The sequence below is a fragment of the Aythya ferina genome (assembly GCF_964211825.1).
Source record: "Aythya ferina genome assembly, chromosome: 10".
NCBI classification, from domain to species: Eukaryota; Metazoa; Chordata; class Aves; order Anseriformes; family Anatidae; genus Aythya; species Aythya ferina.
This window is the reverse complement of record NC_140306.1, coordinates 15,637,935-15,653,536: the sequence shown is the minus strand read 5'-3', so window position 1 is coordinate 15,653,536 and position 15,602 is coordinate 15,637,935. Positions and strand designations below refer to the sequence as shown.

Genomic DNA, 15,602 nt, shown 5'->3' with positions numbered 1-15,602 from the left:
CAACGCACATTCATGTTGAGAACACAGGCTGTGGCAAGTTCACTTTTAATAGCAGGTCTGTCCCAAGTGTATAAAAAACACCTTGATTTTTCACACCTTAGATTCCTCTAAAGCTACCGGAACCTCATGTTGCAACTTCTACTAAGCACCACTCTGCCAAATCAGGTGTCTCACAGCCAGCTGGGTTACTGGGGTTGCAATAAGTCACAGGCCAGATAGATGTAGCTAGGGAAAGCAAATTTATTCTTCTTCTCCTCCAGTTCAATAGTGTGATAACAGCTGTCAGAAGCGTAGCCTCTCAGACTGAAAGATATAAGCTAATAAGGACTATGGGTAAAAAAATAACAGTTCTAAGAAGACAGTAAGAAAACTGCAAATGAAAGCAATTCTGAAACAACAGACTGCTTTCTGCTCACAAAAGAGTCAAGCTGTCCAGCTCACTACTGCATGACACTGTGCTTACCAGAATTTCTAAAAGGTATTGAATTTTCTTCTGGTTGTCATATCACAATAGGATGAAGGAAAAGAAACGGAGCCTGGAAACACTTCACAATCTAAACTGTAACCTTTAATTGCTAGGTTTCAGGAACACAGAGTTCATAAAGAGATTGGTTTACTTCTGCCTGGCAAATGGTAGATCTAGTACCTTTAACAACTTTAACCAAGAATATTTGGGTCAAGCCACATTTACAAACCAGAAATCATTTTTCTAAGACTTTGGTATTATGCAAGCCAAACCGTCAACAGTTTCTCTTTCTTTATTCTCAATTGCTGAAACACACATGGAAGTTTCAGTCCTAAGGATGCTACAGGACTAACAAACAGACCACAGTAACAAAGATGCATTTGATCTCACTTAACTAAAATAAGGAATAAACAACAGAGCAGTTTTCTGGAGAAAAAAAAAAGAACAAAAAAAGAACCCCAGAGTGCTGATACTACACGAGAAAAATAGCAGCATGCACAGCACCTGAAGAATAAAGAGTAGAACCTATTTGGAACCAGTGCTACCTGTTCTGCCTGGCTAACAGTGTTAGCCATTTTCTCTCAGTTCTACAAAAATAGAAGATATTTAAAACGCTCCTGATAACACTTGTTATTCGGATTTAGCTTACCTTCATATTTTAGTAAGTGTATTCAGGTCAATGTTTGTGATAAGAACTGCAAAAAAATAAGACTTTATTACATAAAAAAGATTTGTACCCAACCAAAGAAAATGCCACTTGGGCAGCTTAAAAAAAACAAATCCACTGACAAGATTCAGTCCAAACGGGAAATAAAGCAAACCATTCCAATATTTTCAAGAGTAAGGATGCCCACAATTATCTTGCATACAGTCACACTTCATCTAGGCAAAAATCTGTATATTCATGATTAACCCGACGTGGGCTTTTGTTTTCTTCAACAACTTAACTCCACAACAATCTACAAAAAAAAAAAAAAAAAAAAGGAAAAAGTGTTTTAACATGAACTGATCCTTCAAACTGCTTTAACAATCCTTTGGAGACAGACTTAGAAGTCTGAGGATAAGAAGGTCTTTTTTATTTTCCACCCGTGTTTTGCACGAGAGTCAACCCCCTTGAATCTGACAGGTATGCCTCCTCAGGTTTGCTAACGCAGCTTTACCCATAGACCAGAGTTTGAGGGAAAAGCAAAGTGTTCCTTCCACTAGGCAGCAGCAAACGTGAGGGCCTTCCAAAGCTCCAGGACTTGGCTAGTTTTGCTTACACTTCACAACACTGCTGCGAGCACCACAAGAGCACAATTACACTTGATGTTCCACAATGGCTGCGATGGCTTCGTGGAAGTTCCTCCTTGGTTTGATTCTGCCACTGCAACACAGGGCTACATCGGCCCCATGGCTTCTCTCCCAAACCCTTCCTGCTTTAAATAACTCACTAACATCTGCATACTCTGCCGCGCTGGTTTTGGTGGTCAAAGCTGCTTATCACCTATAGTTAGCTGTAATGAGATCACCACTGCCCTCCCCACGCAAGCTTAAGCTGCTTAGACAGTACTGTCAGAGGACGCAGAACAAACAGCCAGCCCTACCTTCGTGTGCCTATCTAACGTTTCTAAATTCACTTTTAGAATGCTTGGCAACATTTCAATACCAACAGCGGACAACTGACCTGAATGAAGGCTGAGGCACTATTTTATTGAAATTCACCAACAGTTTAAAAAAGGGGAAAACACAGCTCAGCATACGACCACATAGAGGAAAAAAAGAGCACCATCAGAGCAGAATGTGAGCTATACAGTATTTCAGCTTTGAATCAGCACTTGAACCTGCCACAAGTCGGCTGTGACAAAGACACAGGAGGAACCCCTGCAGAGAAGACACTGTACCACTCCTCTCTCTCTGCCCCAAGAGGGTAGCTGTGGAGCTTGGCACTTTTGATCATTGCCCACTGCAAACCAGGAAAGACTGTTAGGTCCCCAGGCCAGGGTCCTCCCCACCAAAGAAGTGAACTGTGCAACACAACCACTACCTAAAAGTGCAGTCTCTTGAGAAAATGAAAACATTCAGGTCTGTCTGGCAAACAAATGCTTATACCACAGTTACTACTACTGAGTCATAGCTCTGATGATAAAGAATCAGCGGAAACAGCAGGTATAGAGCTTCTTTCAAATTCAAAAGACTCAGAAGAGCACACAGCAACCTTTCAGCCTGGAAGACTCACAAGCCACACTATTGTCTTTTACCACACTGAACTCAAAACAGAAAGGAAAAAAAAAGAGAGTGATCAAGTTCTGAAATTATCGTAAGGAAATTGCAGCAATTCAGGCACCTAAATGACCAGAATTGCTAAAGCATAACAGAGTTGTCCTCCAAATCCTGGCAGCTTACTTCTTATTATAAAGAGCTGACACTGATTTGATTTAAAGTTAACAAACGTAAGACAGGAGTGAGCTTTTCACTATGGTTTATTGCATTCACCTGGGTGCTCCTGTAGTTTCCTCTGAAGACAAGAGCATACTTCCTACAAATCATACACTTGAAGGATAAAATTATGAAATGAGAGGTAAAAAGCAAGCAGCTAAATTCTCTCTGCATCATAATTTCACATGGCTGCATTTGTATTCTGGGCAGAACAGAAAAGTTACCTTAGAGATGTCACCCAAGCTCTCTCTGTTGAACAGTCACTGGGATACGGAGCCAACCTCTCACAAGCAAGAGGGAACAGGATGCCAGAAGCAGGTCAGCCTGCAAGATGTTGTACGGAAACAAGTTAGCAAGGACTATCTCAGCTTTTGTTTAGAGCTTTACCTGCTTCATCAGCTCACAATGTTTGAGATCACCCTGCCTCTCAAGGCGGGGACCAGAGCTCACTGTGAGCGCCCTTCAGGACACAAATACTCTCACAAGCTTGCCAGGGCTCTTACAAATTTATGGGGAACGCTGATCCCAAATGCCTCCTCCATCCTTCAGCTGGAAACAGCCAACCAGCAGGTGGGGCAGAAGGGGGAGCATGTCTGCTCTTCCTCTGGCCTGCTGGACAAGACAGCACACTGATGGGTATTAATGAAGACAGGTTGAAGCAGAGCGCGTTAAACTGCAGCAGCTGAGCAGACACCGTTGCAGCTCCTGGTACCAGGGAGGGAACTTTTGGCAAAGCAGCAGTCCGGCTGCTGGAGGAGATAACCTTTCTAACGACAAAAGCTAAATCAGAGACAGCTTATCTGCCAGAGCTCTCAGCCACACGTAGCAACATCCTACCAGGATAGACATTAAGGCTCGTAACCTCTTTTACTGCTTTTATCAGATTTGGTCGGCACCAATCTTCTACTAATATAATTACGGCAGTTACACCGTGTTATTTTTAAACAGAAAAAAAATGCACCCATGTCATCAGTACTGTGGGTATCACTGCACAGAGAGGCATCCTGTAATGGCAAAGCTTATTCCCTTTCTCCAAAGGAAGGGGATAAAACCCTTTTTTGTGAATGAAACTTTCCACATACTGACAGCGGTTATGCAAAGTAAAAGAAAGCTTGAAGACACATGTCTGTTACACACAGTTAATGCCACTGAAAATGCATACAGAAATTAATGAAGGCAAATAGCTTGCACCTCAGTGCTATCTGCTGGGCAGTTAGCACCTGAAGGGGAAGCACAAGCACCCCAACATGCCAACGGAGAGAACAGCACCCACCAGACAGTACATCTATCTCCTCGAACAGCACACTGGGAAAGCCAAAAATAACAGCTGCTGCCACATCGGAACAGCACAAGCACTGCATACAAGCACTGCCTGCAAAACAGAAACTAAGCAGCCACGCAGTCACTTCTTCTTCCTCCCCCCCCCCCCCCGCCCTTATGACAGCAGCAACAAACCTGAGATTAAACACTCGCCCGCATCCTGCTCTGCATTCCTGTCACAGCAGGAATATGAAAGGAAGACTGCCAGCTGCTCCTCCCTGCATCTGAGGGGTTCCTTCAGTTTACAGCGAGGAATGCAAGCACTTGACACAACTCTCGCAGAGGTTTGTGTCGCATTTTTGTTTTCACTTCTTGTAGCTCACCCATTGCAGAGCTCCCTAGGGACCCCCTGCATTTAGTAGCCTGGTTTTTGATCCTTCTCAACGTCGGAACCAACAGCAGTTGTTTGTAGGCAAGTCACATTACGAAGCACAGAGCTAGGGCTCTGCCGAGCTGCCACACACAAACTCTGTGAGTTCAAGCCTACATCCTGCCCAGCACCGCCACTGAGGGCGTGACACTGCCAAAAGTCAGAGGGAGGAACAGCAGTTTTCTGTCAGTACTAACGCGCAGCCTTACAAGATGATAAACCCCAGCACCAGCACTGAACTCTGATGCTCATGGCTCAAACGCGTTACAAGCTAACTCGCGATGGGCAGATTTGTGCAATCCAATGGCAGCAAGTGAAGTGCCAAGGTTACGGTGCAATGCCTGAGTAACGGCTTCATAAAAGCCTCTGTCACATTTCCTACGGCTTCAACCACAGATGAAGGAAACACACCTCCTTCTCAAGTAAAGGCTGCAGATACTCAGCTTCAAACTTAACACCTACATTTCTTATCCGAGGAAAACCACAAGACAGTGCCACCTGATCACCCAGTACGCCATTCAGAACTCCCCAGATCCACAGCAGCCTTCAGGAACAGAGGAACCTGCTAAAAACTGAAATCTAGAAAGACAAGTGATCAACATCTGTGCAAGCAGCTGATGATCCACTAGACCAAGAGACTGTATCCTGTAAGCAGATGGTCAGCAGACAGCTCCCAGCCTGGACAGGACTCATCACCTCGCGCTAGTCAAGCTCCACAAGGTCACATTTTCAGGGTTTGATAAATGAACAAGCTCCGTGGGGGGGGGAGGGAACAAGAGAAGAAAAAAATAACTAGGGAGCTTAGAGTGGACAAGAATAGCGTGCAACTGCACGATTAAGAACAAATTGTAATGCTTGTTCAGGAGGCTAATTAACTGATTACAGCTGCCTGTACAACTTCAGCCTGGGCATTTTTTGACCTCTGAATGCTTGCTGTTTTAACCTTGACTTCTCAATATCGGCAACAACAATACGGAGTAACTTGCAAGCCTGTTGGTGCGACTTGTACAGTCTACCACACAGGGGATGCCCCAAAGGGCATCTAGTTTTGATTTTGCTTTGCAGAATATTTGACCAGAAGGCCATGCCCAGTGCAGCCATCCTTATGACGAAGCACACAAAGACACTACTCAAAAAAGCAGCGAGACACACAATCACTACTGTTACGTTTCTCCTAATCACTAAATCCTTTACACCTTTGTGTCTGTACATATTGATAGATGTTTATATGTCTATAAAACATTGTTGCAGCATTCCACTCACTGTGCATACCACTGAACAAGAATACGGCCCGGTTCCACCACCAGCCACTCACTCCCACCATCACCTCACCGCCAGCAAAGCCATTTACACACACACGCAGCTGGAGGGAAGTGGGGAGGGGAGTCTGTCTTCTGCTTGATCAGCTCCTTGGTCACACTGGTAAGGCAGGGAACTCAGATTCCCACCGGCACAAACACTCCAGCTGGCACCAGGGAAAGGGCAACACCCTCCTGGGGGCCGGGGTCTATACTTACTTGAGCTTAAAGTGGCTGTGGAGCTACACGCAGGATGTGCTGCAACTGAAACTCTTGGTGACTGGAAGCAGATCCCAGAAACTCCCCCTTTCTCATTTCAGTGAATCGTGCTCACTTGCACTTTTTTCTATGTAAGAAACACGCAGAACTGCCACCAGGGCCCTGCTGGAGAACTCCAGGATAAGCGATCCCAGGAAAAGCGCACACGGTGCTCAGAAGAGGACAGCACCCTTCCCACCCATCGGCTTCAGATTCCTGCTGTAACGACTTCAAACACATTCAACTTTTGCCTCAAAGAGCTCAAGATCCCTTTCCCTGCTCTCCCAGAAGTCCTATGAGAGTGGAAACAGAGACTCTGCCATAAAAAGGACACCTCAAGTTCTAATCAGGATGGCACAGGTTGTTGAGCTAGACAGCCAGAAACAGTTGTGCTGAAAGAGCTAGGGAGCAAATAAAACGCTTCCTAATGCTATCAGATGAAAATTCAGCCACAGAACAACTCAAAGAGATGGAAAGTAAGAGTTTTACATGGTTGAAGCATCAACCCAATGCTACCATAGTGTGTCAGAGTTGATACTTGATCTTTTCAAAGCCTACCACATTGCTTCCAGCACCGATATAAAGCACTTGCCTTAGGGCAGTGCTACGTGAACCCAACCACAGAAAAACACTTCTCGATCCCAGTGACAAGGAACTGTTACATAGGATTAAGACGTCCCTAATTGGCTTGTTTAGGGTTATGATGACGACACCTAATAAATGATGCATCTAAACCTCTTACCAGCTTCTGCCAGATTTTCTGGCAAAAAGGAAATAAAGCCCTAGTTCGGGGACGTATAACAAGAACATGGCATTTTCTCCCTTGAAAACCTGATCATAAGCACATAGATCAGTTATCGGCCACACGCGGTAATTCACTAGGAAGACTTTGCACAAGATGTTGTGGCACACTACTTTGTGACACAAACTACGCATTACCTTTACAAAAATCAGTCAACTGACCCCAGAAATGTTACTTCGAGAATAAATAAAGACCCATGCCCACACCACTATGGCACCAGTTCGTGCTTTGTTAGCAAAGGTCAATCTTTAGATTCATCTCAGGAGGGCTTTAAATCCCAAGGTAAGCCAGATAAATCTGAAGCGAAGGAAGCAGAAACACAGCGAGACAGGCTGAGAGGAGACAGGCAGCACACACTGCGAGAAAGAAAAGAGAGGCCTTGCTGATTCAGAGCTTTAAGATGGAGCCTGGCATCAGCGTAAGTTCACAACAACAGAGAGCCCAGCAGCGCTCAGTACCACCCCTCCCAAACAAGTCCTGCTCAGCAGCACAGGGGAAGGCTGCCGGGTGCAATCCAGCCCCTCAGACCCAGCAGAACGTCTGTCTGCAGGGACACCGAGCTGGCACCTCCCGGCAAGCCAAGTGCGGGCAGCTTGGTGACATGCAGCCCACTCCCTTCCCCTGCAGCTGGGCGCAGGATGAGCCCCCGGCCCCGGCGGCTTCCTCACCATCCTGGCCTCATGTCAGCAGCGCGGCTCGCCGGGCTCCTTCCTGCATCAGCCTCTGCGGAGAGAACGGCACAACGGGAGGGATGCTCGCTCTGCGGCCGGGCACGGGGCCGCGCCTGGGTCACCCCCCCCTTCACGGGGCCGCGCCTGGACCCCCCCTATCCCACAGGACCCCCCCCATCCCCACAGGACCCCCCCCATCCCCACAGGACCCTCCCGCTATCCCCACAAGCCCCCCCCCCCATCCCCACAAGTCCCCCCCATCCTCACAGGCCCCCTCCCATCCCCACAGGACCCCCCCACCCCCACAGATCCTCCCCCATCCTTCACAGGCCCCCCGTCCCCCCCCGTCCCCGTCCCCACAGGGCCCCCCTCATCCCTCACAGGCCCCCCACCCCGTCCCCACAGGGCCCCTCCCGTCCCTCACGGAGCCGCACCCGCTCCTCGCCCCCCTGCCCTCACCCCCCACAGCCGTCCCGCCCGTTCCCCTCAGCTCACCGGGGCGGCTCCGCCCGGGGGCTGCAGACCCCGCGCCCCCCCCCCTCCCCGCCCCGTGCCTCCGCCGCCGCCCGCCGCCCGCCGTTCCAATCAACAACAAGATGGCGGCCGCCGGCGGGGCGGGGCCCGGGCCCGGCCGTCATAGCAACCGCGCCGTCCAAAGCCCGCCCCGCCGCTCCCCGAGCCAATCGCGAGCCGGGACCCACCCTCCGGAGCGGCGCTTCTGCGTTCTGATAGGCCGATCCCGCCGTCACTCCGCCCGGAGGCCGCCCCGCCCCTTTCCGTGCGCGGCCCGCCTTCGGATGGCCGCTCACGTTAGGCACACGTGACTCCGCCCCACGCCCCGCCCCCTCTCCCCCCCCCCCGCGGGGCTCGCCGTCCCATTGGCCGCCCGCCGGGGGGGCGCTGGGCCAATGGGCGCGGCGCTGCCTGAGGCGCGCGGCCGTTGGCGGGCGCCCCCCCACGGCCCGCCTGAGGCGCTGCGGCCCCCCCCTACCCCGGGGCCGCCTCAGCGGGGCTGCCCTGAGGGGCGCGTGTGCTAATTAGTGCCCAGGCTAATTAACTGACCCGTGTGCCAACCACTGCCCAGGCCAATAAAGTGACCCGTGTGCTAATCAGTGCCCAGACCAATAAAGTGACCCATATGCTAATCACTGCCCAGGCTAATTAAGTGACCCGTGTGCCAATCACTGCCCAGACCAATTAACTGACCCGTGTGCTAATCAGTGCCCAGGCTAATTAACTGATCCCTTTATTGGTGGGGATGGTTCTCGCAGTGCCATCAGATGGCTCCGGTGCGGAGCGGGGCGAGGCGGCCGGCCTGAGGACGACCCCGCTCCTCATGGCCCCTGCTCCGCTCCACCACGTCCTGGGAGCTGCAGGAGGAGGGCACGCGGTCAGGGCCCCGCCATGCAGTGAGTCCCCAGTGTCACCAGTCCTGGGCTGTGCCCGCTCCCAGTGCCACCAGTAACCCCTTGGGCTGGCAGCCCTTCCTCCAGCGGGTGCTGTGCCGCCCTGCCCCAGCCTGCACACCCGCACGGCCGTCCCCTGCCCAAATCGCCCTCCTGCTGCCCAAGGGTCAGGCAGAGGCAACCCACGGACCACAGCCAAGTGTGGGGGGCATCACACACCCCTTGGATGCCCCATATCCCTGCCTGGCTGTGGGGACGCTGCAGAGCCTCATGGCACCCACCTCTCGCCCAGGAGCAGCTTGCTGGGGGCTCGGCTGCTGCAGGAAGAGCAGAAAGTGGCTGTGAGCCTCGGGCTGGCCGTGTGGCACCGTGCCGTGTGGCACCGTGCTGTGCCATGCCGCGGGCTGGGGCTCACCTGCAGGCAATGCTCCGTGCCAGGCAGCCCAGGCTGGCCAGCAGCAGGACGCCGGCCACGGTCAGCACGGCCACGAACCAGGCTGGCGGGTGCCACACTGCCTCTGTCCGCATCACCACCCGCGGCTCCTTCCGTGGTGTCTGCAAATTTGGGGGTGAGGGGGGCCGGGGGCCATTCCCCGACAAGGGGCCGCTGGCCGCAGGGCACCGCTCACCGTGCGCCGGGTGGTGGTGCTGGGCGGCACCGTGGTGCTGCGGGGGGTGACGTGCACCACCAGTGCCATCACCGCACTGCGGGAGGCCCCGGGGCCGCCCCGCACCTCCACCAGCAGCACAAAGGTGCGGGGTTCGGCCAGGCCGTCGGGGACGTAGGAGAGGGTGCTCCCATCCAGCCGAAAGCGCCCGTCCTCGTTGCCTGCGTGAGACAGTCTGCTCAGCACCATGGCTGAGGTGAGGGGACAGGGCTGGCACCGCAGCCTGGCCGCTCCTCACCTCCAGTGATGGTGTAGGACAGCACGGCGGTGTCGGGGTCACTGCGGCACGCCAGCTGGGTGACAGGCTGGCGGCCACCTCTCCCGGCCGTGATCCGCAGCTCCTGCATCTCGGGGGTGCACCGCGGCTCAGGCACAGCCTGCGGGGAGTGGAGGTGGCCCTGCTTCATCCTGCCCGGCTCCTGCAGCCCACCCCGAGGTGGACGCAGGGACGCGGCACCGTGCTTGTACCTGCAGGCGCACGGCCACAGTGCACAGGCAGCTGTGCCGGGCCGCCGGGTCCAGGTCGTTGTGTGTGTCCGTCAGCCGCACCGGCAGCCGGTAGCTCGTGCGCCGCGGGGAGCCGAGGGGCCCCACCACGCGGATCTCACCTGTGGGGTGGCGTCAGTGCCAGGCAGCTGCGGGTGCTGGGGGGGCACACAGGGGCTGGGGAAGGGGACGGGTGCTCACCGCTGTGCGTGTCGATGGAGAAGGGCTGCGTGGGGCTGGAGCCCCCCTCGAGGCTGTACTCGAGGCTGTCCGGCGGGTAGTCACGGTCGGTGCCGTTCACGTACCCCACGACGCTGCCGAAAGGCGCCGTCTCCAGCACGGTGAAGGTGAGGCCTCGGGGGCACCCCGGTGAGAATTCATTGACCGGTGTCACCGTCACGAGCACAGGCACACGGGCTGTGAGCACACGGCGGCTCAGCCCCACTGCCACCATCCCACAACCCGCCCCGCACTGGGCACACTCCCCTGGGGACACGGGGGCAGTGCCACCAGCTGTGTGCCTTTGGGGGAGCATCACTGGGGCCACCAGAGGGGAGCGCTTCCTCTGCTGTTTGCAGTGTCCCAAAAGGGCTTTGCCCACCCTACTCTGACCTCTCCTGGGCACAGGGGATGTGGACACTCACTGCTCCGCGGGGGCTGTCCCCCGGCTGTCACCACAATGGTGGCCGTCAGCTGGAAGCCCAGCGCAGCCATGGCCTGCGAGTCGTAGTCCAGGGTGGTGTTAACCTGCCGAGACACAATGTCCCGTAGGGTCAGGTGTCCCCCGGAGCCACTGCCACGCTGTGCCCAGCCTGATGGAAGGTGCTGGAGGGTCCCTGTGCCCCCAGGAGGTGCTCGCCATCCCCAGTCCCACTCACCTGCAGCTGTGGCCCCTCCATGCGGAATCGGGAGCGGGAGCCTGGGGGCCCCTCCAGGGCGTAGCTCAGGGACCCCTCAGCACCAGCGGGGCTGGCGCACCTCAGTGTCACCAGGGTGCTGCCGGGGGACACCGTCTCACGCACCTGGGTCCTGCAGCGGGGCGGCCGGTGGCTCAGCTCCGTGCCCTGGGCACAGAGGAGCATTCCCCTCCCGGCATCCCCCCCCCAGAACCGTACACGTAGAGGGCAGGGACGCAGGATGGTGCCTGCCGGTCCCTCCCCTGCACGGTGACGTTGATGGTGGCGGTGGCCTGGTCGGCAGGCTGCAGCGCGTTGTAAGCCCGGACGAGGAGGCGCACGTGGGCCACCTCCAGCCGGGACGTGCTGCGGATCTCACCCGTCACTGCGGGAGGTGGCGCAGCCTCGTGTCAGGCACGGGGATGGGGACAGGGTGGCCCTAGGGGTCCCCCAGTACCCCCTCGCTCACTCTCATCAATGGTGAAGAGCGCTGGTACCACGGGAGAAAGGATGGCGTAGCGCACGTTGTCCCCGCTGGCCTGGACCTGCGTGACTACCTCCAAGGGGCCGGAGCCCTCGGGCACCGTCACGTCCCGCTGCGGCTCCCTGCGGGGACGGGTGGCAGCGTGGCGTGGCCTGGTGCCACCAGCACCCCCCACCCAGCCCGGCCCCACTCACAGGATGGTGACGCGGGGACGGCGTGACGGCAGCACCTCCACTGTCACAGCCCCGCTGCAGTTGTGCCCGTGCTGGTCTGTCACCTCGATGTCCAGCCTGAAGGTCTGCGGGAATGCCAGGGAGGCAGCCCCGGGTGGCACCGGGGACAGTGACAGGGACAGCAATGGGGCAGGGATGGAGAAGACAGACAGGGACGGGCAAGGCAGGGATGGGGATGGGGGGGGTGTGGGGATGAGATGGGGGCAGGGACAGAGACAGGACTGGGGATGGAGAGGGACGTGAATGGGGCTTGGGATGGAGGAATAGGGATGGGAATAGGGATGGGGATGGAGATGAGGCCAAGGAGACGGGAATGGGGATGGGAATGGGGACAGAGATGGGGACAGGGATGGGGATCAGGACAGGAGTGTAAACAGGGGCACGGGTGGGGATGGGATGCTGAAGGGGACGGAGCTGGGGATAGGGACAGGGATAGGAACAGGGCTGGAGTGCTCTTGGGGCATGGGAGGAAGATGCCGAGAGCTGCAGGCAGTGCCCGTGAGGGAGGTGGCAGTGCCGTGACAGCAGGGGGATGCCGGTGCCCACCTGGGTGTCCCTGCTGGGGCTGAAGCCGCTGGCGGGCGCCAGCACCAGGCCCCGTGGGGTGAGCGTGAGCGGCGTGCCCTCAGTTCTGAGCCGGAACTGCAGGGGGACAGCACACAGCCGTCCCTAGGGGTGGCTCCCGCTGGCAGGGGACAGGGGACGGGGGGCTGTGGGCACTCACCGTGAGCCCGCCGAGCGGCTGCGGCAGCACCGCGTGCAGGGGGGCGCGGGGCGCCACGTCGGCCGGCACCCGCACCACGTCCCCGCCCGCGCTGGCGAACGGGGTGTCACAGCGCAGCACCTGTCCTGCCGTCACCCAGACGAAGAGCCACCCTGTCACCTCCTCTTCGCCGGGGCAGGCAGCACGCAGCACCAGAGTGTACTGGTTCACCCGGCGGGCGTCGAGCTCGGCACCGGCACGCAGCGTCACCTGCCACGAGGGTACGGTGTCCAGTGGGGTCCCCGTGGGCTCCCGCTGTGCACCGTGTCCCGCAGCAATACCTCTGCCCGAAAGATGTTGGCGGGTGTGCCGACGGCGCTGATGGCGATGGGGTTGAAGGGGTGGCCAGGCTCAGGGGTGCATGGGGTGACGGTGGGGGCGGTTGGGGCGTTGGGGGCGCGTGGCTCGATGCACAGCAGAGTGACGTTGGGGCTGCCTTGCGCGGTGCTGCAGGACACGGTCACCTTGGCCACGCGGGTGCCCGGCGCCGCGTCCTCGCTCAGGGTCACCACGCGGGGCAGGTCGGGCAGGGCTGGCGGGACACCGCGGGGTCCGACCCCATGTCACATCGCTGCCACGCTTGGGGACCAGGGGCTGCTCCCCGGCACCCCCACAGGCACGGTGGCCCTGCTGTTCTCACCTGTCGGCCTGACAAACATCCCTGGAAAGAGCTGAGTGTCACCCAGCCTGCTGGGGACGTCCCGGCACCACCATGGGGAGCCCTTTGGGACACCCCAATAGCACCCTAAAGACGTCCCCAAGGCACCCCAGAGGCGCCCCAGCCTCTGAAGCTGCTTGGCACACGAGGGCACCCTTGGGCACCCTGCCCCGTGTCCCCCTCCTCTCGGGGTCTCCCCGGGGGTGCCTCCGGAGCCCCGTGGCCCTACCTGGGGCACCGAGGAGGAGGAGGAGGAGGAAGGCGAGGCGTCCGCGCGCACCCATGGCTCTCCGGCTGTTTGGGGCAAGCCGGGGCCCGTTGCTACGGGTGCCCGGCACCACCCATGCCCGGCGTCACGCCGGCCACCGCGGCTCCCGGCCCAGCCCCGGGGCGGGGGACACGGCATCGCCGCGCCGCCACCGCCCCGACACCGGGGGGACCGGGCACCCGCCGAACCCGGGACGGCGGCGACAGCGACAGCGGCTGCTCCCCGTCGGGGTCGCGGAGCGGAGCGGGGGCTGCAGTTTCCCGGCCGGGACCGCGGGTCGTGCCCGGGCGGGCCGAGCGGGGCCCCGGGGCGGCGGGGCGGGGCGGGGCGGGGCGGGGCGGGGCCGGTGCGGGGCTCGCGTCCCGGCGGCTCCCGTTGGCGGCAGAGCCGGGGCCGAGCCGCGCTCCGCGGGGCCGCTCCGCCACCGGGACCGGCACCGGGAGCGGCACCCGTGGGGGCCGGGGCCGGGGCCGGGCCGGGGATGCTCAGCGCCCGCCTGGACGGCGGCCTCGGCCAGCGCCGCGCCGAGCCGGTGAGTGCCGCGCCGGGCACGGGGGGGACCGGGCGGCGCCGCGGGTGACAGCAGCGCGGGGACAGCGGGCAGGGCCGGGCCGGGCCGGGCTGTCACCCCGCGGGGGGACCCCAGGGACGCGGCGTCGCGGCCGCTACCCGGTGGCCGGGCCGGGGGCTGCGGGGCCGGGGCGCTGCTGCCGGGCGAGCGGCTCCGCGGGGCGGGCGGGCCGCAGCCAGCCCCCCAGCCAGCCCCCCAGCCAGCCGCCCTGCCCGCCTGGCTTTCCGCGAGAGGAAAGCGGCCGGAACACCCAGCTTTTGGGTGCAGACAATAGGAATTCGAGAAAGAGGAGCGGCCCGGCCGCGGGGACGGAGCGCTCCTTCCGCTGCCTCCCCCCTTCTCCAACTCTCCCCGACACTGCTCCCGCTGTCCCCGTCCCCCCCCGGCAGCCCCAAACTTCGGGGGTCCCCACGGCGGGGGGCGCAGCCCGGTGGCGTCCCGGCACTGGGGGGTGGAGGGGGAGCACCGGGGCGGCGGGGGCTGCTACGTGCCGCGGCCCTGTGTCATTTCCCGCAGGCACGGCCGGGGCCGGGCGGCTGCTTGCTCACCCGACGTGCCGCTGCACGCCGCCCGGCTCCGCGCCGCAGCCGCAGGAAAGCGGGGCCCGGGGCTGCGGGCGAGCCGAGGCCTGCGAGCCCTGCGCGGCGCGGGGGCGAAGGCGCTGACCTGCCCTTTCCCTGCAGCGCCGAGGCCGGGAGCACATGCCCGGCACGAGGCCGCCCGCCCCCCGGCGCCCCAGCTCGGCCTGCAGCGAGGAGGACGAGGGGGGCCCGGCCGCCCGCTCGCCCCCTGCCAGCGAGCGCAGCCTGGAGTTCGACTCGGGCTACTCGGAGACGTCGGGGGGCACGTGGCGAGAAGAGGAGGTGACGGTGCTGCGGAGGCACCCGCCGCCCTGCCAGCGGGCGCACCAGCTCTCCGCCGGAGCTGGGGGGCCCGCGCCCGCCCGGCGCCCCCGCCCCAAATCCACGTCGGACGCCTGCCTGGAGCAGTGGCGGGCGCTGGAGCCAGCCGACGGGCAGGACTGGACGGTGTCGCTGCTGTCGCAGAGCCGCAACCGGCAGCCCCTGGTGCTGGGGGACAACTGCTTCGCCGACCTGGTGGAGAACTGGATGGACCTGCCCGAGGTGGGCGCCGAGCCCCGGCGCCGGCCGGCCGCCGAGCCCTCGCGCCGGCTGGGCAAGCCGCCCGCCTTCCTGCTCAGCCTCTCGGGAAATGTGCGCCGCAAGCTGGCCAGCATGGCCCGGCCCCGAGGGGCCGAGGGTGCCCGGCCGGGGAGCCGTGACCCGGCCAAGCGCCTGTCCTGCCCGCTGGGGCTGGGCGGGCAGCCCAAGGGCGCCTGCTTCCACCAGTCCCACAGCAACATTGCCCAGCTGGCCACGGACTTCCACCGCTTCGCCGCCCTCATGAACAGCCGCAGCCGCCAGCCCATCATCTGCAACGACGTGATCGGCTACATCTAGCCCTGCCCGCCCCCTCCGCCGCTGTAAATAAACCCCGGTTTTGTATGGTATGGACGCAGCAGCGTTTGTGGGGTCGAAGCGCCGATGAGGGGTGAGCAGGCAGCGG

At 59.3% G+C, this 15,602-nt stretch overlaps 3 protein-coding genes across 7 annotated transcripts in view; 1 reads left to right on the top strand and 2 right to left on the bottom strand.

Moving 5' to 3' along the window:
• Positions 1-8,176, bottom strand: part of IP6K1 (inositol hexakisphosphate kinase 1) — a 34,111-nt gene extending 25,935 nt beyond the window's left edge. For 2 of the 5 annotated variants that reach the window (XM_084531453.1, XM_084531451.1), the window contains exons 1-3: positions 8,099-8,167; positions 7,601-7,655; positions 3,109-3,208 (exon numbers count right to left, since the gene is read on the bottom strand). The gene's annotated coding sequence lies outside the window, so the exon portion shown is untranslated. Of the gene's footprint in view, positions 1-3,108; positions 3,209-3,387; positions 3,494-7,600; positions 7,656-8,098 lie in introns of those variants that run through there. The other 3 variants (XM_084531455.1, XM_084531452.1, XM_084531456.1) reach the window with 2 other exon arrangements.
• A 641-nt stretch (positions 8,177-8,817) lies between these two features.
• CDHR4 (cadherin related family member 4) lies at positions 8,818-13,630 on the bottom strand. Its single transcript, XM_084531531.1, has 17 exons — positions 13,427-13,630; positions 13,180-13,200; positions 12,821-13,071; positions 12,501-12,749; positions 12,323-12,418; positions 11,738-11,841; positions 11,529-11,665; positions 11,279-11,444; positions 11,042-11,192; positions 10,808-10,910; positions 10,365-10,580; positions 10,146-10,285; positions 9,916-10,054; positions 9,639-9,838; positions 9,425-9,564; positions 9,291-9,326; positions 8,818-8,973 (listed from the first exon to the last, which is right to left on the bottom strand). The coding sequence occupies exons 1-17, from the start codon at positions 13,479-13,481 to the stop codon at positions 8,880-8,882; spliced, it is 2,298 nt and encodes a 765-aa protein (XP_084387657.1). The 5' UTR covers positions 13,482-13,630; the 3' UTR covers positions 8,818-8,879.
• A 210-nt stretch (positions 13,631-13,840) lies between these two features.
• Positions 13,841-15,546, top strand: INKA1 (inka box actin regulator 1). Its single transcript, XM_084531444.1, has 2 exons — positions 13,841-13,997; positions 14,720-15,546. The coding sequence occupies exons 1-2, from the start codon at positions 13,947-13,949 to the stop codon at positions 15,494-15,496; spliced, it is 828 nt and encodes a 275-aa protein (XP_084387570.1). The 5' UTR covers positions 13,841-13,946; the 3' UTR covers positions 15,497-15,546.
• The last annotated feature ends 56 nt before the right edge of the window (positions 15,547-15,602 follow it).

Coding starts and splice junctions, on each gene's coding strand:
- INKA1 (XM_084531444.1), top strand. CDS start 13,947: ATGCTCAGCGCCCGCCTGGACGGCGGCCTCGGCCAGCGCCGCGCCGAG. Junction 13,998..14,719: donor GCCAGCGCCGCGCCGAGCCG/GTGAGTGCCGCG, acceptor CTTTCCCTGCAG/CGCCGAGGCCGGGAGCACAT.
- CDHR4 (XM_084531531.1), bottom strand. CDS start 13,481: ATGGGTGCGCGCGGACGCCTCGCCTTCCTCCTCCTCCTCCTCCTCGGT. Junction 12,750..12,820: donor CCAACATCTTTCGGGCAGAG/GTATTGCTGCGG, acceptor CCCTCGTGGCAG/GTGACGCTGCGTGCCGGTGC. Junction 10,911..11,041: donor TGGAGGGGCCACAGCTGCAG/GTGAGTGGGACT, acceptor GTGTCTCGGCAG/GTTAACACCACCCTGGACTA.